At 40.0% G+C, this 27930-nt stretch overlaps 3 protein-coding genes and 2 long non-coding RNA genes across 6 annotated transcripts in view; 2 read left to right on the top strand and 3 right to left on the bottom strand.

Moving 5' to 3' along the window:
* The window catches only part of LOC144630230 (uncharacterized), a 69602-nt gene that overhangs the window by 28273 nt on the left and 13399 nt on the right, over window positions 1–27930 (top strand). The gene's annotated exons all lie outside the window — the stretch shown is intronic.
* On the top strand, window positions 675–15710 carry LOC144631145 (roquin-1-like). Its single transcript, XM_078489531.1, has 7 exons — window positions 675–950; window positions 2993–3834; window positions 4018–4065; window positions 4580–4732; window positions 7021–7153; window positions 7856–7945; window positions 14497–15710. Exons 2-5 carry the CDS (start codon window positions 3046–3048, stop codon window positions 7105–7107), a joined length of 1077 nt encoding a protein of 358 aa, XP_078345657.1. The 5' UTR covers window positions 675–950; window positions 2993–3045; the 3' UTR covers window positions 7108–7153; window positions 7856–7945; window positions 14497–15710.
* On the bottom strand, window positions 3704–7609 carry LOC144631147 (uncharacterized). Its single transcript, XR_013566682.1, has 3 exons — window positions 7488–7609; window positions 6997–7107; window positions 3704–3824 (listed from the first exon to the last, which is right to left on the bottom strand). It is a non-coding gene; the product is annotated as an uncharacterized LOC144631147 (long non-coding RNA).
* LOC144631146 (uncharacterized) lies at window positions 7816–14441 on the bottom strand. Its single transcript, XR_013566681.1, has 3 exons — window positions 13923–14441; window positions 8162–8350; window positions 7816–8013 (listed from the first exon to the last, which is right to left on the bottom strand). It is a non-coding gene; the product is annotated as an uncharacterized LOC144631146 (long non-coding RNA).
* LOC144630220 (arylsulfatase B-like) lies at window positions 18266–27900 on the bottom strand. Of its 2 annotated transcripts, XM_078488551.1 has the most exons (8): window positions 27812–27868; window positions 27604–27704; window positions 23594–23680; window positions 22905–23116; window positions 22571–22782; window positions 22054–22274; window positions 19665–19930; window positions 18266–19171 (listed from the first exon to the last, which is right to left on the bottom strand). In XM_078488551.1, exons 2-8 carry the CDS (start codon window positions 27629–27631, stop codon window positions 18947–18949), a joined length of 1251 nt encoding a protein of 416 aa, XP_078344677.1. In that variant the 5' UTR covers window positions 27632–27704; window positions 27812–27868; the 3' UTR covers window positions 18266–18946. The 2 variants fall into 2 exon arrangements, with proteins under 2 accessions (XP_078344677.1, XP_078344676.1); XM_078488550.1 differs by having other exon boundaries at window positions 27604–27900.

Genomic DNA, 27930 nt, shown 5'->3' with positions numbered 1-27930 from the left:
CAACAAGATATATATTAAGGACGTCTAAAATAGCCAGTGGAGGATAAAAACTCAGGGGTCTTGCGATTCTGGGTTTTAGATTTTTGATGACGTCATGTGAAAACCAAGAATTAATAAAGAACAAAGTAAAAATTAAAGAAGTCACTGAGATATTGCGGGGGGGGGGGGGGGGGGAGGGGGGAGAGAGCACTCTCGTCATATTAGAATAGGTGTGTGCCACATAAGTTCTTGAACCCTGACCCTATTTATTAAAGAAAACAGAAAATAGATACTGTTTTTTAAGGCCAAAGACAAATATGGGGTTTGGTACTGCTACATTTAGGCTATCTTGTGGGTCCTGGAAATGATCCTCAGGAGCAAGGGGGTGGTCCACAAAGAACACATGAGACACCATTCTCGACTCCAGAGCACTTCTCTTTTGCGCATGACTGACTACGCCGGCGCGCCGTCACGTTGATGTCAGAAGCCTAAACACTGGGGTCGAGATTGAGGAGAGACGGGTTGGAAAGGAACTGCGCCACTGTCTCCATTCTCGTACCTCGAGACTTCGTCCCTTCTGCGCAGGTCAAAGGGAACGAAGACCCTGGGTACGAGGATGCACTGTCTCTCGTTCCCAGAGCCTGTGCGTTTTCAGCGCTGACCAAAAGGATCGCGGCCTCTGGAAACTCCATCGAATCTGTCGAATGGAATCGTACTTCCTGTGGGAGAGTTCAAAGAGTTCACAACGACATCTTTTGTGTGTCGATAGACTAAAAATTCCTCTTTTGTGAACTTTTCATGAGAAGAGAACCGTACAACGATTTGTTGTGAAAGATCGTAAAGCTGTTTTGTTGAAGAGACTGCAGGCTTTTCAATTATAAAGTCCGGGTAAAGTGGAGGGACAAGTATAGCTTAGAACAGCTGTATTTCCCAGTGAGCTGGATACCAGTAGTGGTTTTGTGTATGCTAAGGTGAGTTTATGAAGCGTTAAACGCCGACATATCATAATTGTTGTTGCAGTATTGGGGTTGTGGCTAAACCAAAGAACTTTGCATGTCTTACTTAGTGGATGCAGGGGTAATACAGGTAATATGATCTACCTCGACACAGACTTGTGGAGGTTCTGAGAACATCACTTTGCGATGGAGCCCCGAGGCTGAAATAAATCACCGAATTTTGAATGCAGTGAAGTAGTTTTAAATCTTTCGCTTGTCGTAATGTTGTGCTCCTTTGTTTAGGGTTGTCAACTGTTCAGAAATTGCAATAGAAAATATTATGTAACATTATATTGCTACTGTAGCAGCAATTATGCACCAGTCATTTGAAACCCCCTCCCCCCTCCTCCTCGGGCATGAGCGGGGCATTCACTTTTTTGGCAAGTGAAAGCAAGTGAAGCCCCCGGCCCCCAGGAGAAAAGTGAATGGTGAACTCCCCCACCCCTTTATATGAAAACTTGTTATAGCCAAGCACAACAAGGGATGACAGTAAGGGATGATAAAAACGTTGGTAGCCGTGAAATGAACACATTGATTTCAGAGCAGCTAGGAATACATTTGCAAAGGCTCCCCGATGGACAAGGAAGAAGACGACTATTTGAAATTTCCAACTCAACTTTATATGGAAATGCAGGATGATATTACAATATGCTCTGTGTTGTTTGAACAGCCGGCTCTCTGTTTGTTGATCTCTAAAACTAGAAACTTCCTATTACATTGTACATTTTAACTCAACTTAAATTATCATAAATGAATGTCTCCAGCGTCTTCAACGCGCTATTATTGTCAAACTAACATTTAACGTAAAAGTAATTTCTCTTAAATCTTGCGGACAGTTTTCAGTTGTATTTCACTCAGTACTAGTAATTTATTCATCTTGATTGTTGTTAATACAAAGTAAGCACATTCACAAGTAACACTATTATTTACCTACATTTCGATCAATATCCTGGAACACAACCTGACCATGGAGTGAGTGCCCCACTTATTCCCCCGGTCCGAGATGCGAAGACCGTGATTTCTGGCGCATCCCCCGCATAACAGGGGACCAAAATGGGGTGAATCTGAACTGAAAGCCCCGCTTTTGCCCTGCTCATGCCCGAGGAGGGGGGGAGGGGGATTCAAATGACTGGTGTATTAGTTGGTCATTTATTACGTAATGCTGTTTCGATAGACTTCAATTTACCGACGTGTATGATTTGTTATTTTGAAATAATCTGAAATTCTGAGTATAAACGATCATGTTTATACTCAGAATTTCAATTATGTCTTCCAGAAATATACATGTAATAATATCCATACCCCTCTCAAGGAGGTTTGTTTGGTTTGATCCCCCCTCCCTCTGGAAATTACAGTCTAGCTTCATACTTTCCTAAACCTGCCCCCCTTGATCAGAATTTTCAATGAATGCACATTTGTCAAATTCAAGTGGCCCTCTGGCCTCAAGGTGGTGGTCTGATCTTTCACAAATGAGGCCCTGTTTGGGAAGGGGGAGAGGGGGTAGTGGTCAAAAATCAAAATCAAATCAAATTTTGTTTAAACATGTAACACCTAGGAGTAAATAAAGTTCTCGTTTGAACGTGTATGTATCTAAAAGTAAAAAATCTATTAAAAAAGAAAAAAAAGGAAATTATATTTCAAAATCTAAATTTATAATATATAATAATATAAATGTTGCAAAGAACAGGTGCTAAGCTTTAAGCCATATATAATATCTTGTGATTTTCTTACTACCAGAGGCAACGCATTCCATAGTTTGCAGGCCATAATCCAAGAATAATTAATTACTTATTTCTTGTTGTAAGAGCGTAAGAAAAGATAAAAAATCGTGAGACTCATGGCAGAATCGTGAGAGTTGGCAGGTCTGCAGACTATATTACACCATAATAACATTTCTCAGAAATTAAAACATGTTTAACATCATTTTACAATATAATTATTATAATGGTCCGTTTTGTACTCAAACGCTGCATTGACTTCACTTCTGATTGTGTTGTTGTTGTTTTTTTAAATTACAGATTTCCCTGCAGTATCCAGCGTCAATTATCATCTGCAATAGCTGATATCAATCATGCCGATTCAAACACCACAGTGGACGGAATTTCTCCAGTGTCCAATATGTTCCAAGCAATTTGACGAACACAACAAGCAACCAGTCAGCCTGGGATGTGGACACACATTGTGTGTTTCCTGCTTGTCAAAGCTGCCTAAAACACAATGTCCATTTGATCAGGCTTGTGTTGACACAGACATCTCCAAGCTTCCTTTCAACTATGCTTTGCTTCAGTTAGTTGGAGTGGAAGTACCAGACGATGAGCTTCCTCCTATAGAAAGTGTGCTGAACAATTCAGTTCAGTACAGAGAGTCCAAACGTTGTATTGAAAGACTTGCATTGTTGTTAAGGCCTGCCACTGGTGTTGTTAATGGAACAGCCAGTGGAACTAATGCCACTGTAAACAGAAATGGAGATAATCTACTTACAAGACCTATGCTGCGGAAGCTTGTATCACTTGTAAACTGCCAGATTGCTGAGGCTAGTGGTCGAACAAGGGCCATGCGTGCTGCTAGAAGCCTTGGAGAAAGGACCATTACAGAGCTCATATTATTACATCAAAATCAGCAACAGTTGCCTACAAATTTATGGGCTGCTATGCGGCAGCTTGGTTGTCAGTTTTTGGGACCAGCAATACAGGATGAGGCTTTAAAACTAATTTTGTTGGCTCTCGAGGGAGGGGAGGCCTTGTCCAGGAAAGTTTTAGTTCTGTTTGTGGTTCAGAAGCTGAAATCTCAGTTCCCGCAGGCTTCCAAAGCAAGCATTGGTCATGTAGTCCAGCTGCTTTACAGAGCATCCTGTTTTAAGGTAAACATGAAAAAAGTAAATTATTAATAATACGGAAGTAAAATATTATAATAATGTGTATTATTAATATTTGAAATACATGTACAATGTATTTATATAAATAATAGTGCAGTCTTATCTGCAAGTTTATTATTTTTAACTGAATGTACATGTATGATCAGTGTTAAATAATGTTTATTTCAGGTTGAGCAAAAGGATAATGAGTCATCTCTGTTTCAGCTAAAAGAACAGGTACAGTTTCTACTCCAATGAGCAGAGGGGGGTTATAGAAATGGAGGGGGGACTTATCAGAGAGGGGGTGTACCTCAATTCATATTGATATATCAATAAGGGGTGTGTACCTCAATTCATATTGATATATCAATAAGGGGTGTGTACCTCAAATCATATTGATATGTCAATAAGGGTACAAAATATGAAATAAAGTAGACTTTTTGATATTATACATGTAGGGCTGTTTAAAGTAACACATTTTCACAAAAATTATAGTGGATTATAATTAACTTTAATACATGTATGTCACCTTGTGTTCTTAAATTCTTTTAAACTGCCATGCCCATCTACTACCATGTACAGAGGGAAGAACTTGATGGAGAAGGGAGGGGGAAGGGCTTATTGAAAAAAAAAAACAACTGCCAGGGGAGGGCTTAAAATAGAGGGGTGTGGCTTAATAAAGCTTTACAGTAATTATTATCATTTATTAAGAAACATCATACTTATCAGATATTTATTTTTAATTTATTAGTTTCGTACTTATGACGCTTTGCGGAAGGAGCATGATGCGCAAATAGTGCAAATTGCTATGAAGGCAGGACTGTGTATTCTACCAGATCAGTGGTCCACACTGCTGTATGGGGACCGAGATCACAAATCTCACATGCAGTCAATCATTGACAAGGTGCGTTAAGAACTTAGTTGGTTTAGGTAACAGATAACAGCTGTTCTCAATTTGACTGTCAAAAGTAGTGCAGAATTGCTTTCAGTAGGAATGTAGGTCAAAACGCCCCCAAGACAAAATGCCCTGGGATTTTTACATGGAATAAGTGCTACCTGAATTCTAAAACCTTCTGCATGGCATGTTTAAAGAACGAGAAATATGCAGGCAGTTTTTTTCCTTGAGAGAAGTTGTTTTCTTCCGTGAATTAATTATTTGCTGTATGCTGTCAAGGGGATGTTTTATGGTGGGGGCGGGGGGTGGGGGGAGGGGGGTTACCGATTACTTTCAATGGTTCTGCTTTACTATGCTCCATCTGTGATTGTTTTAAAAAAAGGAAGATAATCAATTAATTAATGTAATTTTTTCCCCTTCAATATTCCATTCTTGAGGTGAATATTTCAATGTTCAAATGGCAACTCCTTTCAAAACTCAAATGTTGATTTCACATGTCTGGCTTCACACAACAGGCATGTTAGAATTGAAAAATAACCCTAGTGAAAATGAAAACAGAGTCAACAACATTTTTTCCGAGTTTCTCTTTTACCAGTAGCACTTTGGAGCCTTTCAGTACACCAAAATGTTTTACCTCTCTTCTGGTGTTATGAGAGGGTTGAAAATACGAATGACACACAGAATGATGAGAAAAAATCATGTGTGACATTCGTTAGTTGACTATTTGCAATATGTACAGTATTACACTGTATCTAAATGACAAGTGCACTTGACTCCAGATCAAGCAGCCAGGTTCAAGCCCTGACCATGCAATCACTAGTCACTCTGACTGGGAAAGAACACACTCGCAGAGTGCCCTCTTTTTACCCAGGTGTATAAATGGGTACCAGCAAATTAATGCTGGGGGTACCATAATTTCCGGCTTTTTTACCCACACGGCAGATTACCCGCACCGGTCGATTTTTTCCAAATTGAGAAAAAAGATTCAGCAGATTACCCTCACTGGCGGATAACCTGCACCCAAAAACAAAAGAAAGTTATGCTAAATAGTTAGAGAACTCACACATTTGAAGTGATAGAGCGATTTCTAAGCCTTCCATACTCCCGTGTCCATGTGGAATAAGATAAAAATTTTTGCTACTTGGTCACCAATCGACTAGCATCCCATCCAGGTTGGGGGGGGGGGGGGTGGGTGGGGGTGGGGGATAGAAGTAGAATTACTCCTACATGTTAGATCAGATGACTTTATTTAAACACAGTTAAAAATCCTTCAGCATACAGTATAAAAAATATAGATAAAATGATGATCTAGCTGCTATCTAACTAAACTAAGTAATTACTACAAAATTATAACTGATTACACATTAACCCTCGGACGTACAAGGGGGGGGGGGTGGATGCCACCCCCCCCCCCCCATAAGGTTTTTTCCAAATTTTGAAAAGAGGATTTAATCTACCGTGAATCCTGAAACTTTCAGTAGCTGTTCATTCATCCTTTCCGGAAATTTTGATATGTCAACCATGTGTCCACGATATTTGACGTTGCCATGGCAACGTCATAAATACAGGCAGGTCTTGCCAAAAATCGTCACTTTTTAACATTTTTCTTTATTTTTTCCAGTTTTTTTAAACAGAAGTGCAAGATTTGTTTATTTTTACATTCCATAAGCATTCTGGCTTCATTTTGCATCAATTTCCGTTATTTTGTGACTTTCTAAGAAAATGTTGAAATCCAAGATGGCGGATCCAAGATGGCGGCTCAAATGACGTCACGTGACGTCATATGACGTCACATCCAATTAAAATTCTGTCATCTTGTAGAGTAAGCTAAGGGCTTTCTTATCAGTGTAAAATAATCTCGCTACGCCTTAATATAACGAAAACTCCGGGGAGGGGTTCCATCCACCCCCCCCCCCCCCTTGTACGATGGCGGGGGTGTGAGTTTGCTTGTACGTCCGAGGGTTAAGCTGCTTTTCAAGGATTCTGTGTGGAGTGTACAGAACTTATTCAAAGCTGTGATGATGCAGCTTACATTTAAAATCTTTTAAAGACACCTGCAGATCGTAGATCTTGGGATAGGCTGTTGCACAACTCAGCTCCTCTACATGTAGTCGCATCATGCTACAGAAACCAGCCATTTGGGCCACAAGATGCTCAAATGCAAACATAACCTTGTCTATCTATGGCAGTCTAAACTGCATTGGACTTTGTTAACAAAGTTATACTTCAGCAAAAACTTTCACCAGGCCCTCTATTGTAGCCCATACACTTACGTTACGATACATTTTCTATTTCAGCTCCAATCTCCTGCCTCTTTTTCTCAGAGCATTCAGCAGTTGATTATTGCTCTTCAGAGATCGGGTGATCCGGGCAATCTTTGCTAGCTGCAAAAAAAGTTTGATTTACTGTCCCAGATTGACGCCTCCCCAGGTTTGTGTCCAATACTTTAGTTTAAGGAGAAGTTCGGGGTACAAATGGGGCCTCGGCTAGCCATTATCACAGACACACCCACCGAAGCGTGAATAGCTGACAAAATTAATAACCTGTGTATTTTCTACAGCTCCTGGTAAATGTGTTTTATTTCTGCTATAGTATCATATTTTTGTCAAGGGTATACTTTGGTTTCATGCAATTTTATGGCATATGTTCATCAGTTTACAAATTGACTCCACCAATTGCCATGACCGCAAACAGTACAAATTGTTTGACATTTTACGACTGAAGGGTGTGAAATTTAAGAGGTATCATCCCCTTTATAACTTACAGAACTTCTTGTTAAACTTTAATTTGCTCCGTTTTAAAGCCCTAGCTAAACGATCAAACTTTTGTATCCAATATCACGTCTGATGAATCAGCTAAGCTCTTTAACGATCTGGAGTCAATTCCTGTATAGCATGATGCCTTCTCTACGCAAAGTCGTATGCTGTTGAGGCAAAATGTAATACTGACGTCAGCAAGAATTCCCCTATAAAACACAACATGTCACCATAAGAGGGTAGAAGTTAATTGCGGCAAACCAATTTCAGCGGTGTTTACTAAGTACAAGTTTCGACTATCCCCCCTCCCCAATCAAAAATTCCTTATCTGTCTCTGTAATATTATGTTTGTTTGATTGGTTTTATTTATATACAGAAGCAGCATGCCCGGAGTGGAATGACTTAGAACAAGCTATGACTTCGGCGTATTCTGTGGTCCAGGGACTTGTTGATTTCTTAAAAGAAGGTGCAATTATTGTTAAAGTGCATATGAAGCGAAATTTGTTATATATACCTCAATTATTGTGATAAAAACTAAGTATGGCTGCCCAATCTTGTTAGCCAATCGTGGTTATTCTGGGCAGCCATGCACTTAACTCTATTTATTTTATTTATTGTTTTGCTAATAATTGAATGAATAGGTGCAAATAAAGTTGTTGTTGTTGTTGTTGTTGTCTTTGACTTTGCTTTCATCACCAGAATAGCATTCAAAGGGGCTAGACCAAGATATTTTAGGTACTGTTTATTTTCGCGGGAACTAAATTTGTTACATCTGATTGGTTAATTCTGATGCGCATTAACAAAAGGGGTAGTATCAGCATCGGTGCTACAGATTTTAAAATCACATTTTACAAGGATAGAGCGGTTTTCACTTGAGTGTCGAAAGTAATTTGCGTTTGCATTGGTTTAGCGTTTACTACGCTTAGTGATTGGTTTAAAAATTTCGCGCCACTTTCTCAGCCAATCAGAAGTAAAACCAAAACCTTTTTTTTTTTTTTTTTTTTTTAATGCGCTTTTATTTCAAACAACACTCACAAGCTATTTACATGGTACTAGAAACAATACAATACATACTTATCTAAATTACAGCACACTACATATTTAACACTACATTACAATAAGTTAAACAATACATTAATTACAGTCGCTGGTACGTTAAATTTAAATGTATAAATTAATTGCATTGCTTACATTACTAAAATACACACTCTAACTAGCTGAGAAGGAATTTCCATTTCTGTTTAAATTTCTTCTCATCATTTGACGTGACAGCGATATATTTTTCAGTCTCGATTTTTTCGTGCACTAATGAGGTAAAGTCATTAAAAACGCCTTTGACATTGTTAAGTGCGTTGACATAAAGAAAATATTTGCCCAGCAGTATGAGATGATTGAGGGCTAAACGGTGCGTACAAGGACGGGTAATTCCAAATAACACATCTAGCTCGGAAAGAAGTAAATTCGCTTTGCTTTCGAACAGAAACCAATTTTGGAAGTTATCCCAAAAAGAAGACGCCTGCACGCAGCTAATAAACAAATGCTGTATAGTTTGACTATCAGAGGGACAGAATGGACAGAAAGGGGAAGCAACCTTTTTCATTTTGTATAATAAACTGTTCGTGGCTAAAATGTTGTGAATAATTTTATATTGGAACATTGCTAATTTAACTTCCTTTGTAGCCTTAAATGACAGAAGATAAATTTTACTTAGATTCTCTTTTGAGATACCGTATGATTGAAGTTTTTTCTCTGAGGTAGGAGGGGGAAGATCTTCACAAAGTAACAACCTTTCATACAACATTTTGCACGTTAGAGTACAAAATGGCGGCATGGATGAAGTAGCACTAGTGTCGCCGGAATGTACATGAAGTAGCTTTTTCCATCTTTGGGGAATCGCGGATATAAGGCTATAATATTGTAAAAAATTGCAATCTAATGCAAATTTGTTGGAAAAAGTGAGGAAAGGCAGAAATCGACTTTCATTTTCATCAAAAAGGTCTGAAATTTGTTGTATTCCTGCTTCGCGCCAACGAGGTAGATATACCATTTTATTGTTAATCAAAATGAATCTGTTGTTCCAGATTATTTGGGAGAGTACCTCGTTCTTGCTGTGAGGTGCTGTCGACGCGATTTCCTGCCAATAATGTATAATCTGTCTGTAAAATTCAGGAAGATGACAGTTAAGGTCAAGAACGTTATAGTCATAATTACATTTAAAAAGCTCCGTGCCGCCAACACTAGACAGAAACGATTTCGGAATATACTTCCACGGTGCATCCACTTCAGAACACAAGCGCTTAACCCAGGTCAATTTTAAAGCTTTGTCGAAAAGAACAAAATCTTTCATATCTAGACCACCATCTAATTTCTTTTTGATAAGGGTGGTCTTTTTTATTTTTGGAGGTTTTTGCTTCCAAATAAAGTCGAATACTATATTATTGACTTCTTTGGCAAAGTTCTTTGGAGTCTCCATAACACTGCAGATGAACACAAGTTTGGAGAGTGCTAATGTTTTGACAATGTTTATTCTACCGTAAATGGATATGTCTCTTCTGGACCAGATACTTAAAGTTTTCTTCAAAGGTCCTAACTTTTCCAAAAAATTTTTCTTCTGAGACGCTTCATTATTGTAAGTGAAGTGTACCCCAAGAGCATAAACTGGTTCGTCACTTATTTGGAGGTTAAAAATTGCATCTTTTCTATAACGCAAGGAGCCGAGCCAAAGCATTTCTGATTTTGTTTGGTTAATTTTTAAACCAGAGCATTTTTCAAACAGCAAAAGTAAGTCAAATAAATTCGAAACCGACTGGACATCGGCGAGAAGGGCGGTAGTGTCATCGGCATATTGTGAGAGCTTGACTTCTTCAGCTCCTTGTATATTAATGCCTTTGATATCTTTGGAGCGTCTAATACTTTGGGCAAAGAGCTCCATAGCAATAACAAAGAGTATGCCTGAGAGAGGGCAACCTTGACGGACACCGCGTTCTAAAAGGAAGTGTTTGGAGGCTACACCATTGTTAATAACGCAACTGGAGATGTCTTTATAGAATACGTTGATCCACTGCCGAAGATTTGGGCCAAATTTGAAAGATTCGAGGCATTTTTGGATAAAGTCCCATTCAATTGAATCAAAAGCTTTTTCAAAATCCAAGAAAACAGCTATGCCTGGTATATCGTTTATTTTAGTGAAGTCCATTGTGTCTGCTATCAGTCTAATACTTTCACCGATGAATCTTCCTTTTACATAGCCAGACTGACAAGGATGGATTATGCTTGGCAGGATCCTTTCCATGCGAAGGGCAATAGTTTTGGTTGCAACTTTGTAGTCAACATTAAGTAGCGATACAGGTCTCCAATTCTTTAAATACTCCGCATTCTTATTCTTTTTGGGGATTAAAGAGATAATTCCTTGTCGTTGAGAGATGGAAAGGGACCCGTGTTCCAGGGCGTAATTAAAACTTTCAACCATGAATTTGCCAACAGCATTCCAAAAGTAGCGGTAGAATTCCGCGGTAAGACCATCTGTTCCTGGTGTTTTATTGCCTTTCATCAACAGCAGCGCTCGCTCGCATTCATCGATGGACATAAGACCTTCGCAGCTTGTTGCATTTTCTTCTGATAACGCGTAATCCGTTTTAAAGAATTCGTCGAAAGCAGAGTCGTTCGGATTCATATTTTGTGATGTATATATCCGTTTGAAAAAACGCTCCTCCTCTTCAAGAATCTTCTTTGGGTCAGTAATTTTTTCTTGATCGTTAATAACTAAGGACGTTATATGTTTTTTCCTGTGGTTTGTTTTTTCTAAACTGTAAAAATACTTACTATTTCTCTCGCCGTGTTCATACCAGCGCGCTCTGCTCCGTATAATCGTGCCTCGCGTTTTGACGCTTGCTATTCTGGCAAGCTTGGATTTTATTCTTTCTAAATCACTTTTGAGAGAATCGCTGTACTCTGTCTGGAGCTTACACTGTAATTTAGTCATTTCCAACAAAAGAGCAGATTCTTCGTCACGTTTAGATTTAGCTTTCTTCTTCGAGAATTGTATTGTGAAGGCTCTAATTTCCATTTTAATCATTTCCCAGAACAGCCCTTTGTCTTCAATTTCTTGATGCTTTTTGGCAAACACTGGAATTAAAAAGTTTAACAAATTTACGTAATTGGTGTCAGACAACAAAGAGTTGTTGAATTTCCAGAAGCCAGGCCCACGAGGGGGTTCGCACTCAGAGAAAGAAAAAGATAGAGCGACTGCGGAATGGTCAGAATAAATGTTTGGGATTATTTTACATTCGCTAATTCGACTACTAGATTGTTCCGAAATGAAGAGGTAATCTAGTCTACACTGAATTTTCATTGAGGGGTTCGCCCATGTAAAGCCAAGCGAGTCTGGATTTTTGTAGCGCCAGGAGTCGAGCAAATTATGCATTTTAATTAAAGTCGTGAATTCGATGGTTGATGCTTTTTTCAGGTCTACCGGTTTACCGCCTCTTTTGTCCAAAGTGTTGATTAGGCAGTTGAAATCACCCCCTAAAACAAGGTTTTCGTTACCGTCATAGTTACTGAGAATATTATTCGAAAGCTCTCTAAGGAATACAACCTGCTGGTTTGGATCGTTTGGTGCATAAACATTAACCAATATGACTTTTGTGTTATCAATAACAATCTCTGCCACAATGTACCTCCCGTATTTATCTTCGGTAATTTTTTCAATATTAACGTCAAGCCGCGGTTTAAAGAGAATCATAACTCCTCTGCTGTGAGACGAGCCATGGCTAGATACGATTTTGCCTCCCCATTCTGCCTCCCATCTTCCGATAGCGTCTAGTGAGGAATAAGTTTCTTGCAAGAAAATTATGTCAGATTTTTGCTGATGCAGCCAGCGAAATACCTGTCTTCGTTTTCTCGAACCGTTTAACCCTCTTACATTAAAAGATATAATTTTGTACATTTAGATTCTCTGCAGAAGGCAAAGTCACAATATTCCAGAAATATATATAGCATTTGTTTATCTTATAACGCTCATTATGCAGCGAGATTTCACAACATGGTATTAATTTCCTTTTGTTGATCGAGTTAGAGTTATGTAGACATATGTAATAGAACATGCCTACAACAGAAACACAACAGAAACAATATAAACTACTAACAACCTCGGACTTACCTATGCATTTGTGCGGCATTATTGACTGGGACAAAAAAAAACCGATACAGCAGCCGTCAAGCAATGGTTGAGCTGAACGACGAAGCAGGAGAGTTAACTAGTCATATTACATTTAAGTGTCCATTAAACGTCCGTAAATGGGGAAATTAGCTGTTTCGGGTCCTCTGTAAAGTGAGCCATCAATGATAAGCTTTTCAACTTTGAAATAAGCTTCTTTCTTATCACGTTTCGATGCTTTGAGAATGGGGTATAAGCTCTTCCTTATCTCGTCTACTTCCTTGGGAAAATCGTCGGATATTCCAATGTTGGTGCCTTTGGGCAGGTTCTTTATAAACGACTTGATGAAGTTCTTGTCTTGATAAACGGAGAGTTTGACTATTATTGGACGTGGTCCAGAGCTTCGGCCATCGCGTTTACGAGAAGAAATCCTATGAACTCGATCGAATTGTATCTGCTCTTCGTCGCTGGGTGGAATTTTCAGCTTTGTGCGCATAAATTCTCTCAGAACCGTCTCGGTGTCATTGCTCGATTCGTTAACTCGCTCTTTAACGCCATAGAATTTTAGGTTGCCCCTGCGGCTATGGCATTCCAGTTTGACGTGCCGGCGACGTAATTCATTAATATCTTTCTCCATTTGCTCTTTGGCAGTGTTCATGTTTCGTTGTTGAGACTTCACAGTGCTTGTCAGCGTTTTTAAATCTTCGATCTCTGCTTGCGCATTTTGCAGGCTTGTTTGAAGGGATTTATTTTCTTCTTCTAGCTGGGTGATTCTACTTTTATGATTTGCCAATTCAGGAAGCACATCTAACAGCATGTTAAGCTTCTCTTCGATACTGCCTAGTCTTGCGTTCATTGTATCCTTGCATAGTTCACAAGACTGCCTGCAACTGTGATGTTCGGTCGCGTCTTCATCGTCCGTTTGTGAACTTCCTTCTCGTGTTCTTTTTCTCCCTCTTTCTTTCGTGTCGTGATAATTAGCTTGTTCGTCGGTCATTTTATCATTATTAAGAGAAAACAACCATGACCGCGGCTGCAAGGTTGAATAGCATCAGGAGCTCGTTCGCTTCGTGTCCGCCATGTTTCGCGGCTCGAGCCCAGTCCGTAAAACCAAAACCAATCATGACGCGCTCGCGCACGTTTTCCCGCGCTTCGTGCCGGCTTCATGTATTTTCTTCGAGTTTTGATTGGTTTACTGGATTGTCTGTGTTCTTTGTGATTGGCTAGAGTAATTACTTTGGTTTTGGTTTTACGACACTCAATTGAAAACTGCTCTATTGAACAGAACCATAATAAGACAAACTAAACAGCTTAATGAGGCTACGTCACGAAGACTTCGCTGATTTTTGGTCTTAGCTCTTTTAGTGCCGGGTAGCCAATGAAACCCATGAAAAACATTGTCTTTCAACATCTAAAGAAAGATATAACCTTAATTTGCAAAAAAGAAATCAAGCCATGGCTGTAAATATCCATTTTTTTAGACACGCGGAAACAACTTGAAAAGTTTAGCCTCAATTTTTTAAGTTGCAATCCATTTCAATCATAGCCATCCGCAGCCGAAGACGTTTGTTAGCACGTGTAATAAAAATGGACCATTATGTTTAGTTTTCTTACGACACAAATATAAGTTTTGGCTTTTTAAAAATTATACTTTACAAGTTAGCATTTACATTTATACGATCGTAACGATGTGACTCTTCTGTGTTGTCTGATTCGGAGAAAGAGAGCATGAACACGGATGAGTATGTAAACTGACGTTAAGGAAATCCGCTAGTCCTGGGCTATCAATTGGGCTTGAAACTTGACAAAATGTCCAGTACATGTTCAGTGTCTTAAATTATCTTTTTCCTGTTCATTCTCAGAACAACAGAAAGTTTAAAACTAGATTGTGTCGGGATCACGCCAGAGGAGCATGTCCCAGAGGAGATCACTGCACATTTGCACATTCAGAGAAGGAGCAGGAGTAATGGGTGTCATCGTAACACTTTTCACGGAAGACTGCAGCACCAATTTGTTTTTTGTCTTGTACACGCAAAAGCATTACCACACACGAGGGGACGTGTTGCTGCAACATGGCGCTGCTCTGTTAATTGGTTAAGTACCTGTTGGAAATTTGCCCCTGCTGCGTGTGCCACATGTCGTTGCAACTTGTCCCTTCTTGTGTCAAGACCATGTGCTTATCTGCTAACATGCCAACACGACATGCTTTAAAGTTATTGTGCGTTCGTAGGTCCGTAAAGAGAACAGTTTTCGGATCAGTCAGTCCAGAAATGTTCTAGGTTTTGCAGCATACAAAACTAGTTTCGTTTTAAATAATTTTCGATCGTTAATTACGATTTACACATCGAGGAATCTCAGTGATTTGCCCGAGAAATGAACAATGCAGTTTCATTTCGGATCAACTGAAACGGGGCCGGATTGTTCAAAGCGCGATTAAGCCAATCCATATGAGCGTGAATTTTGAGTTCAGTTTTGTTACTTTTCAGTGAGGTTTTAATTTCTCTCCTCCAGTTTTGACGTCCATTAATCTCAAACTCCACAAAACATAAGCAATTTAAACACTTCTATACAAGAGAAATTTAACCCTCGATCGACTTTTAATCCTGGGTTAGTGTTAATCGGCTTTCGAACAACCCTGCCCCCAGTCAATAAGATGGAAAACCACCTCAAAAAAAATTAGACTTAATATTTAATTTTTAAGTAAGATATAATAAATTTTGGTCCTATTTCAAAACAAACATGGCACCTCATATATATTTATATAATTTATAGTAGATCAGGCCAACAGCATAGTTATAATCTGAACTAACCAAACAGTGCTTTTCGGAGTGGCTTTCCTTTTGTATTCTTATTCTAGTAGCAAGACTTAATTTAAGTGCCAACGGTGTTTAGCTTTTACAAACTAATTGGAGACACTAATTAAGATGAAAAAAGTGAAATAGAATAAAGTAGAGTAAAATTACAGTAATTTATCTATGAAAGAGGGTGGAGAGTAGTACACAAAGATCATATATGGAGCTTCACTAATTTGGAGAAATTTATATATGTAATAATAAATTAAGAACTTTATAACTAATTAATTGAGAATTTTTTTTATAATTTTGAAGTTTCACTTATTTAGAACTATGTAGAGCCTTGCAAGCCGTTCGTTCTTCCCTTGTTAAGTTTTGTTGTCTCGGGGGGTGTGCTTGTTTTAGAGTGCTACAGATTTCACTTCGGATGATATTCTGACGTTGTTTCGGCAGACCATCGATAGCTGATTCGACCGAAGCGAGAATTTCTTTTGTTGGCACGCTGCACGGTGTAATGGCGAAATTAAGTCATTTTCGAAGGAGTGATATTTCATTATTGTCCAGTTCTCTGTTGGAAATGTTTACAACCCACTTTTTCTTATAATTTCCTCTTCCCTTCGGTTTGATGGGTTTGATGCGATCGAGAGAGTGATAAGTATGTGTCGTTAAAGACAAGTGCGTTTATATATTTAGCAGCCAATGAGTGAAAGTCGCTTTATCGGTAGGAAACCCCCGAGCCCCGCATAGCCCCCCCCCCCCCCCCCCCGCCTAGAAGTGGCCAGGCCTACAACTCTTTTGAAAGCTGGCTACGCCCCTAACCGCAATGATTGGATATCTGTTAAGCTTAATTAACGACGGTCACATGAAAAGACCGTGACCTTTATTTTGTCTGCCATCTTTTTTTGCACAGAACGAATCTTGTGAAGTGTCAAGGATGCGATTCCAACATTTGTCCATTTTCGTGACACTGTTTTTGTGTACATTTGTATTCCAAGCTGGTGGTCGTCGTTTGCTTATTCTGTTAGTGGTTGTGGATTAATTTGGCTGGAGCCAAAAGGCACTTCTCGTCCATGCCGCCTTTTTGCGCTTGCATTCCCGATATTTGCATTTGTCGGGTCGGACCCTAAGAAAAAAGACCGATTTCAAGTAGTCTGCCATAAATAGTCAATCCAACAGTGGCTGAAATTCGGAACAGGAACAGTCGAATCAAATTGACAGCATCTGAAGTGGTATATGAACTTTTATGTCTATTATGATGGCCGTCAGGGGAAAGTCTAACCTATTGGCTCCTAGGTCTGGGCCTACAAATTTTTCTGCCCACTCGTAATTTAAAAATGTTCAGTAGAAGAAAGTCGGGATAGAGCACTTTTAACACGAAGTAGTAAGCAATTTTAAACCGTTCTTCTTTGGATTAGAAATCGCGCATCTAGCAAGTGCAAACTCGGGAGCTTTTCTCTTAAAGGAGAAGTTCACTCCAGAATGGCCATATATTTTCTTTACGCCAATAAAAAATTTACACAAAGATATGTTATTCAACAAAATTTCAGCCTCAAACATTCGCTATAACCCTACGTAATCTTTCCCACAACTCGACAACTGGACGCCGCCATCTTGAAGCTGGTAATGTATGCGCGACGTCAAAGAGTTCGGCCTGAAGTTTGGCAGGAAATTTTAATAGTCGAAACTCCTTGTTTTTTGTATTTCTTGGAGCTCTGTTTGAGAAAAATGGAGATGCACAAACAGGCATTTTGACAAACAAAAGCCAATACGAAGAAACAAGGAGTTTCGAGTATTTAAATTTCCCCGACAAAATTCAGGCTGAGCTCTTTGACGTCACGCATACATTACCAGCTCCAAGATGGCGGCGTTCAGTGGTCGAGTTTTGGGAAAGATTTCGTAGGTTTATAGCGCACGTTGGAGGCTGAAATTTTGGTGAATAACATATCTTTGTATGAACTTTTTATTGGCGTAAAGAAAATAAATGGCCATTCTGGAGTGAACTTCTCCTTTAAGTTTAGCAAAACGCACAATGGTATGTGCCTTTAAAACAATTGAGTTTAAGAGATGAGTGACAATTGGCGCAGTTCTTTGTTACGAAATATAAGAATTTAGATGCTATCGAGAACGTGCAGTAGAAAGCATTTTCGAGGGTCTTTATCTGAAAACCTTCTTAGGGGTAGCATATGCATATATTCGGACTTCCCAAGAACCGGCGTCCGCCAGGCCTTCAAACTCTTCAAAAGGGAAAGCATTACCAAGCATTGCTTCTGACCATGTGAGATCTCTTGTTTTTTCATACATGAAGTAAACATCACACATAACCTTTTTTTTTAAGTTAAAAAAAAGTTGACACCAAGAATCGAACCCGGGTCGTCGGTTTACCAAGCGGGATTCATCCCCACTATGCCACCGACGACCAGCTGCCAGGACCGTGATTTTTTTGGATAGAAATCCCAACCCCATTATAAGAGCTAACCGCAAGCAATCTAACGTGGTGTAATATGTCATCAGCTGTCTCCACATGGTCTGAAGCAATGCTTCGAAGTGATTTCCCTTCAAAAGGCTGGCTACGCCCCTGGTTGACAATGCTAGCGACAAAGCTAACTACAATTGCTTGTAATTAAGCGATGACGTCAACGCTTTATGTCATAAGGCAGTGGACAGGATCTGTTGTCTGTTGCACTCGGTCGACGGCAAGGTAAGTGGACAGAAATCACTCAACAAGAAATCGCCGCGTAGAACACAAAAGCAAAATACTCCCGTGCAGTTTAACGAACAATACAAAATTTAAACAAAAGAGCTAATAATATTCAATGAGTTATATTAGATTTAGCAGACAGAAATTTCTCAATTCTTTTAATACACATGCAGGGCCGCTCTGAGCAAGACACCGTTTGACCTTAAGCTTGCTCGCGTGTATCGTATGTCGTTAATCGGATGTCACACTACAATATAACGCATATATTAAATAAAATAAATAAAATATAATATTACTTAACTGTTGTTCAATTGAGCAAATTTACAAAGAAAATGTTTTATTTGCGTCTTTGTGACTCCTTAACTACCGTGTGACATTAATTCCAACAGATCCTCACAATGCTAATTTATGCAATCAGGCCTGTAAACTGCAGTTGGATAACAGTCATTTCACGCACAAGTTGTCAGCTACTTTAATTTGCGTTAGTTTTTTGACAAATTTCCTGAAAATTATTTAAGACCCCTTGTAAAACGTCATAGCTTCTGCATGCATTGCCTGCCATTTATTTTTCTAATGTTACGCCAATATTGTAACGAAAATAACCTAGTTCTCATATCAACATCCCTCGTAACTTGTTCCCTAAATATCAACAATATAAAACATTGAAAGCGATGTTCAACCCTTCGTCATTTGAGGGAGTTATACACAAAAGGACATATTAAACTTTGTGCGCTAAACGTGCCCCAGTCTCCTTGAGGTTCCTTCGATACTGGACCATTTATTCAGCAAACGGAAGGTAATTAAGTCAGCTATTTCCTCTCTCTAGCTTCTCCAAGGCGTCCAACAACCGTTTTTCTTTGCAACAAGCCAAGCTTGCGGATCTACCGGCTTGTTTAAAGGTGGTACAGCGGTCTTCTTGTAAAACTCCAGTCTGTCTTGCAATTTGCTGACCACATCTGGGTACTGCTGGCTGAGGTCTGTGCGTTCTGTAGGGTCAGCGGTAATGTTATAAAGAGCAAGTTTGATCATTCCTTCTTCGTGGAAGTTCTAGAAAGAAGAAAGAGACATACCACACAATTACAATGAAAATGTTGAGGCATGCTGTACTAGTACTAGCTAGACAATCATCATCATCATTTCATTATCATCATCATCATCATCGTCATCATTTGCTTCGAGCAACTTTTTGCATTTTGAACAACTGATCTCTAGACCGAAGGTTTTCGAGTGTTGTTGGAAGACCATACAAATGTTTCCGAAAAATTTTCACACCTTTCCGAAGATTAACGACGTTTGCCGAAGATTTCCGAGAAAGATCCAAAGATGTCTCAACTTTCAGCTAATTTCAATAAACATTACAAACTCGTCAGCAAACATGGCGTCATCGATATCTTCACGATTCTCACACATGGAGTCCCCTCACTGGTCTTTATATATTAACTATTTAATGCCGGGTCAGGAGAATTTGACGAAAAGAATCATACTGTTCACTAAAGGGTGGCTACAATATCTGGGTTGACACTGGAACTATTTTACTGACCGTATCGGTAGTACTTATTTTTCCCAGTTCAGGCGGTTTGAACCATGTCGAATTTGGACAGGACATCAGTAACTTCATGTCACCCACACGAATTGCCGCACCCTGATATGACGTAAGGTCTGATTCCATTTCAGTGTAAAGTCTCTCCTCCGGCGCCAAGTCAATGTTCAGAAGAATTTCAGTTCTTGGAGATGGTTTACCATTCGAAATTGTATCCCACACATCAAAACCATCCACGGGTACCGGAGAATTATCAAGTTTACCTCCTGAAATAGAAAAGATCAGTCAGTAATTTCAGGCCAAACAGTAGAAGTAATATATTTTATACATTCGGGGAAATAAACTGTAAGTGGCAGTGACAGAGAATGTAAATAGTTTCTTGTTGGTATGAACGCACGTGAGCCGTTATGCCGTGAATTGACTCTATTCTTGTAACGTATATAAGGATTCAGTTATGTTCTTAATGTATTCATTTTAGTTCTCGAACTTTTAAAATTTTTATTTCATACACTTTGTTTTTTACTATAACCCCTAAAGGTTCGTGCGCCTGCATTTGGTTGGGGAGTACGTTCCCATTTTTCCCACTGGGTTCTGGGTTTAGTACTAGACGGCGCGTAGGCTTGAAGTCCACTTCGAGAAATGTTTCAGTTTAATGTTATATGTTTGAACATTGTACTTGAGTCGATGACGAGGACGGCAGTAAATACTCGGGCTCATAGTTCGAGCTGCACACCCATCTCAGCTGTTTGTTAGTCGTGAATAAAAATAGGAATTGTAATCTATCAAACACGAGAAAGTGTTTCATCACATTTACAAAGACAAATTTCGAGGCGTTTGAAAATACGACACGCACGCAGCGGAGTATTTTTTATGAACTTCAAGGTGTTTAAAAATGTGACGAAACACTGTTCTCGGGTATTTAAGATATCTTCTCAGTCGAAACTAAAAGAAATTAGGTCAAAATCGAAAAATAAAGTTGTTAGAATTTTTGCTGACCAAGCCAAACAGCGTCGAGGTTATGATTTCTTTCGTTTTAACTTGATGCCGAATTATTATAAAACAGTTTGAGAACGCCATGTCATAGCAAGGTTTAGCTTCCGTGTATGCTGAAAGCACGTGTTAATATCCCGCATTTTGTCTCGTATAAAAAAGCAAAATCTGCAAAATCTGTAATTTTTGTGTTTGGATAAAAAAAGGAACAGGCTAATGGTTTGGTTCAAAAACTCTTCTTAATCCTGGTTAACACAAGCAATTTTTATGTGGCAATATTTATTATTTGCTCGTGTACATAAGAAAAATTGGCCAATTTTACTTTCTTGTGACAAATATGTTTGTTGACAAGCTGGCGTGTTAGCTTTTATTTGACAAATAGAAGTCGACACATACAAAAATTACTCGTGTAGACGACTCGTCACATAAAATGTGGCAAATATTGCGTCAGCATATGTGGTCCGCAATCTCCCCCAACTCTCACTGGGCAATGTGCACGCGTATCTCTGTGCCTATCTGTGCTGTTCAAGGTCATCACTGGCGCACTAAACTTTGACTGCTGACAAAAAAAATTGTGTCATCTGCCTGATCAAATACATTTGACACATAAAATTTCTCACATAAAAATTGCCCGTGTAAACCCGGCTTTAGTTACGAATAAGAACAGAACTTACAACCATATGCTGTCTTAGAGCAGTTTTCAATTGAGTGTCGTAAAACCAAAACCAAAGTAATAACTCTGGCCAATCACAAAGGACACAGACAATCCAGTGAACCAATCAAAACTCGAAGCAAATACATGTAGCTGGCACGAAGCGCGGGAAAACGTGCGCGAGCTAGTCACGATTGGTTTTGGTTTTACTTCTGATTGGCTAAGAAAGTGGTGCAAGATTTTTAAGCCAATCACTAAGCGTAGTAAAAATATTCAAAACCAAAGCAAACGCAATTTACTTTCGACACTCAAGTGAAACCCGCTCTAAGTTCACTGCGTTACAATTCGTCCAAAACCCAATAGAGATAAGCTAGATAAAGAAACATATTCCGCAAAATGTGTAAAACAAAAGTGTATGATAGAAGGTTACTTGTCAGAAATTTCTGTCGGTTGTCCCCAAGAGATGTCACGACCTAATCTGTTGTCGTTGATACGTTCTTGTTGATGCGCGTTCGCTTATCGTCCACACTAGTAGCAACTGAGCCGAAAACTCAGCGTTTCCCTGGAAGCCTCCGTTTTTGCCGTTTACACTGATATGATAGGGCTCGGTTTTCAAGTGTCTCCACTCCCAACAGCGTTTCCAAATGTATGCGTGTACGATGAAAAACGACGATCTTTTTCGATTGTATCCGTGTCGACGAGACGCAAAAACGCATCAACGAATGTGGACGGGGCAAAGTTTCTTACCTGTGAGTTTGACCAGTGTAGGATACCAGTCTGTGGAATGAAGCAGTTCTTTGCTTTTAACACCTTTCTGTTGTAACATCTTTCCATGGACAAAGGCCACCCCTCTTACCCCTCCCTCCCAGAGAGTTTTCTTCTGACCGCGCAGTGGCCAATTGTACCCACCAGACCCCGGAAGTCCTCCATTATCGGTCGTGAAGATCAGTAACGTGTCTTCCCAAAGACTGCAAAAATAACAGATAGTACATATTATTATCCAACACGATACCCATATATGGTCAGGAAGTCCTTGTTTTATGTAATTCGTGTACGACAGATATCCTGCGTATGGAAGTGCGCTCAAAAAAGGCTCATCCGACATCGTGCAAAAGCCCTCTTCGGGGCGAGGGAGCGGAAAAGAGAGAGAGAGAGGCCCTGGGAAAAAGGTTGGCTCAAAAAATCGAGATTCCATTGCACATATTATTAAATGTCATGAAGTCAGTGCGATGATAGGAATTTCAATAAAATCCAAATAACTTACCCTGCTTTTTCTAAACTCTTTGTCACGTTCCCAATAGCCTCGTCTACAATGTCCAACATGGCGGCATATACCCTCCTTACTTTGTTGTTTATGAAGCTGTACTTGTCAATATATCTTTGAGGCGCTTGGACTGGGAAATGAACATTTTGAAATGGCAGGTAAAGAAACAGAGGTGTGGAGGAGTTGTGCTGCTCGATAACCTTCTGTGCTTGCTGTGTAAAAGAATTTTAAAAATCTACGTGACTCACCCAAAGTAATCCTTGATTTATGCACCAATCATACAAAAATATCAACCTTTTTATCTTCAGAAGTCTAGAATAACCTTTCTTCTTACCTTGGTGAAAAGGTTCGCCGAGTACGTCCCGTTCATATCCCGCACAGGGGAGGTATTATCCCGAAGATCCAGAATTCCGAGGCGTTCGTGTTTAAAATGATCCCCACATCCCGTGTAGAACCCGTAATGCGAGTCAAACCCTCTGTAAGTAGGTGTGTATTTCCACTCAAAGAAACCAAGATGCCATTTGCCAACCATATGAGTTGCGTAACCTGAGGAAACGGAGAGTGTGGAGATAAATCAATAAAATAACTACTTTCACCACTTGCAAAGGGCTTTTTAGTTTCCAACCCCACCCACCTCCCGCCGTCGACCCCCCCCCCACGCCCCCCCCCCCCCGCTCCAACAACAACAGAAAATAATGAACTGAACGCGCAGTAGCCTAGTGATTACCGCACTAGTTTCCAGATCGTAAAGAACCGTTCTTTGGCAAGGTATTTGTATAAATGGGTATCGGGGGTTAATGCGGCGGGGAGGGGAGGGGGCTGCCATAGACTGGCATCCCATCCAGGGGGCGGGTGAAGTAAAAATCAGTCGCAAGATCGGACACTTTGGCTCACTCCAATCTTTTTTTCCTTTCTCCCTTCTACCCCAACAGAATGTATATCAACCACATTATCACTCCAAACCCGTACACCAAGGCTTTACGCAGACTTCACGCGGGTACGGATACAGCTACGCAATCTTACCCGCCTCTTTTAACTTCTGTGGCAAGGTTGTGAAGTTCAGCGGCATTCCATATGGCTGTGGGGGCTCAATCACAAAGTGCTGTAGACCTGCGCACAAATAACAAATCACTCTACTGTCATTGGCCGTTCCGAGGTTGCGCAGGGAACTGGGGCGAGTTTCAACTTTTAACCAACCGATAAACTGACACCTGGACCTTGAAACAAGGTTCAAAATCCATACAAACGTCTCTAATTTTGAGACAGCGCCTCACCCCCCCCCCCCCCCCCACCGTTTTAAATCCTCCTATGGACGTACTGTATAGAAGAAGCCGAAATAAAAATCACCATGACTGCTCTTTTTTAAGTGTATCATAGAAATCATTAAAAAAATTGAAAAGTTTGTATAGTTTTGGGGGACGCAGTATCAAAATAGGAGACGTTTGTATGGACATTGAACCATGTACAAAAACAGTTTGGATACAGGGGACCACGCAACGAAGAATAAAATTGCCTGTCTTGTCTGCTGCCGGTGTCACAGACCGGACAATATCCGCTAGCCGATATTGACCCCCCCCCCCTTCGCCGAATTTGTCCCCCCCCTCAACAATTGTTATTTAAGCTTTGTTTCCCTCTTACTCAGTAAACTTTCCATTTGCAAACTTTTTTTCAACGTTCCCTCGAATGACAACACAAAACTTGTTATAATTCTGCCATATTTATTATAGTAAATAAAGTAGCGAAGTATGATCACTTTTGACGGGGGGTCAAAATTCGCGAAGGGGGGACAAAATCCGCTAGCAAATATTGACTGCCGGGGGGTCCATATCTGCTAGCGGATTTTGACCGGGGGGTCATTATCCGCTAGCGGATTTTTACCGGGGGGACAAAATCCAGGGGGGACAAAATTGGCTAGGACACCGGATCTCTTGTTTAAGAAATGTTCGTACCAGACGTCACTCTAAAGGCTGGTTCTCATATGATCGCCTCGATCGTCTCTGTCGCTTCAAAAAGTTTGCTTGCGATCGGGGCGATCATATGAGAACATTACAGAGATGTCTGCGACGATCGCAATCGCTTCGATCGCCCGTGTTCTATCCGGGCGATCGGTCGCAGACCGCGGCGATCGCGAACGATTATATGAGAACTACTGCCACAGAGGGAGACGATCGAAGCGATCCAAACTGTCCCATGGTGCATCAGTATTACCCAGAACTACGTTTCCGTTTGGCCTCCCTTTTGCTTCTTCGCCGTAAAACGCAATAATGAGCAGATAGGAAGCCACAAATTTTGCCTTTGCATCGAAGGCTGCCATAAGCGATATCGGAGTTTTGAAAAAACGCACTTGCGTCGATTGGAATAAAATCGAATATTCATATGCGAGAACAATGAAAAGATCATGAATTATTATCTTGGTTGATTAATCCCATTTTGCATATACCAGACGATCGGGGCGATCATATGAGAACCCCCTGATCGCTTCCAATAGCTTCGATCGCCTACGATCGCCTCAGAATTTGCAAACGACAGAAGCGACAGAGACGATCGGGGCGATCATATGAGAACCAGCCTTAAGGTGGCTCCGTAGTTATTCCAGGCGCACTCGTCGATCGATGTCAAACTTTGAGTCATAACTTTTTCGGCTTTGACGTGATGGCTATTAAACTTTGGAAAAAATTTCGCCTATCATTCAATAATGACATGATTTAATTTGATTTCACTGGTGAAAAATATTGTCCATGTTACTGCCGTTAAACTGGACCCCACTGTTTGGGCAATATCGCGTCCAGTAAAAAATTTTGCTGATATATTTTTGCTAAATTTCTAGAACCATCTTATATTCACTTATAAGTTTCAGTTTCAGGAAAATCGTTGGAGCAGAAGTCCGAGAATACTAAGGTCATTCTAAAAATCAATCGAACCCAATCGAACACCAGTCGTTCGATTGGGTTCGGTAATCGAACAAAATCGAACATCTATTTTGCTGTGAGTTCGATTCTTGAACCAATCGAACCAATCGAACTTAATCGAACATAATCGAACACAATCGAGCTCAATCGGGTTCGATTTTGTTCGGAATCTTTCTCTTGATAAGTAAATCACGCAGGACTAATCAAAATCAACTTTTATTGAATGGAATAAAAACGTCCAAATATCGAACTGAATGTCAATGTTTAGTAAAATATATTTGGTAGAAGAGAACAAAACGACGGTAAAATAACTGAAATGCGCTATTGTTTACACTTCTATATTAGAAGGAAGGTTATGGTTTCTGCCCCGCTTTTCACCGTTCATCGCTAGAAATCGCGGACATTGAAGTCGGCGAATTTTGATGCATCTTACATTAACCGCTCGCGAAACTTGGTAATAGCCGCTGATTCGAAAGCCTGACTTTGGGCTCATATACATCTACGATGGTACACAAAAATGCAACCAACACAGAGTAATATTTTGTGAAGTAGGAAAACCACTGGTCATAAATATTGCCTGATAATAAAAATGGAGCAAAAGATCTTTCAAACGATGGCTTTTGCGGCAAAATTGGAGCAAAGACGGCTGAAATATCGTAGCTCAAAGACAGCGGATTTTGGGATTTCAATGTGAACTGCCGCCGTGTGTTTACAGTATGCGAGTTTTTGTGGTTTTCTAACGGCAAAGATACAAATGAAATCTAATCGGAAGGAGATGTAAATCATTTGGTGAGTTAGATTCATGTATAGTTTTATCAAATCTGCTTTCACATTTTTTCGATCACATTCAGTTTGCCGATAATCCCCGTTTATAAACTTTAAGTTTTCGGTTTTCGCCATACATTTCTCCTCTACGCCTTATAATTTTGGTCTCAAAAACTGTTCGCAGAAAACGTTCATGAATACAAATGAAATTCGAAGTCTGCACTTCAATTCTTGTACAATGTGGTTCTTAATACATCAATCTATTGTGTTCCGCTTTCACATTTTTACATTTGTTAATTTGTCAAGAAATATTTAATAAAACATTTCATTCTCCATACATTTTCTTTGTAATTCTTGCGTTCGCTTCTACGGTCAATGTACCGCAGGACATACTATTCGCGGACTCGGAGGTCCGCGATTTCTAGAGATGTACACTCAAACAGAAGTTGCACCATTTCATTCACTGCAACACAGGCAGTTGGGTTCAATATGTGAAGAACACACATTTGGCAAAATTTCTCCCAACCACGTGGCCGACTGGTGTGACCGTGGCTATTGTGCAGACAATCGTCCTATCCCGGGACATGGTGAATCGCCAAAAAAGGATTAGGGGAACGGTGCACCGTACAATATGCACGCAGTTTAAGGGGACGGACCATTATTTTCTTGGAGGGGGGGGGGGGGATGAAAAATTTTCCTCTGCAAGCTTTTTTTTTTGGTTTATGCATCTCTGCAAACATTTTTTTCGAAATTCTTACTATTTTTTGTTATACATATCGTTTTTGCAAACAATTTATTTTGTACTAAACAAACAGGAGTTCGGTAAGCGAACGTTCGATTGAGTTCGATTGTTCACTGTTCGGTAATCGAACGTTCGATTGAGTTCGATTGACCAAATTTTATTGTGAGTTCGATTATGTTCGATTACTGATCCCAATCGAACGATTGAGGTTCGATTGAGTTCGATTACCGAACGTTCGATTGGATACCCCGGGTCTATTGAAAGTTTCCATACTTGACGCTCGTCGACGAAACAAGCTACGACCCCAAGTTTTCGTGAAAAGCCTCTCCAATGCTTGCTATATCGGAGTGCCTAGCCGATTGTTAATCGTACAAACCGTTATGAAGTATTCGCTAGTTCTGTAAACATTATAAAATGCATGAAAACGTTCTCCACCCTCCAAAGTTGCGTTAATGGGCAATCTCGAAACGGCCAATTGCGTGACCCAGGAAGAACCGGTGTCAGACAGAACTGTTCTCTTCTCTCTTCGGTGAATCTTCGTGAGCGTTGTTCGTGCTTATGTTTAAAATTTAAAGCTTAAACTCGTAGGAAAGGAACATTTACCAATTTATCTATACCTGTATGTATGGGATACCTTCCCGTCATGAGGGTACTTCGTGTTGGCGTACACAACGGTTGCACATAGTAATTCTCCAGAATCACTCCTTCGGCCGCGAGGCTGTTGATGTTCGGAGTGTGAATAACAGAGCCTTGGAATCCCACATCACTCCAACCTAAATCATCGATTACAACCAGCACTATATGTGGGGATTTGGAGCAACTTACCAGCTGCAAAGCGACCGGGAGAAAACAGAAAGCAAAAGCGAAGAAACGCATGACTGCCCGCTTTGATTCTTCAGCGGTGAATATGAAATGAAGCTTATGTCATGTGATTTTGTTTTGAA

Source organism: Oculina patagonica, chromosome 11 (assembly GCF_052425735.1).
Source record: "Oculina patagonica isolate OP01 chromosome 11, crgOcupat, whole genome shotgun sequence".
In the NCBI taxonomy this organism is placed as follows: domain Eukaryota; kingdom Metazoa; phylum Cnidaria; class Anthozoa; order Scleractinia; family Oculinidae; genus Oculina; species Oculina patagonica.
This window is presented reverse-complemented; position numbering and strand designations above follow the sequence as displayed.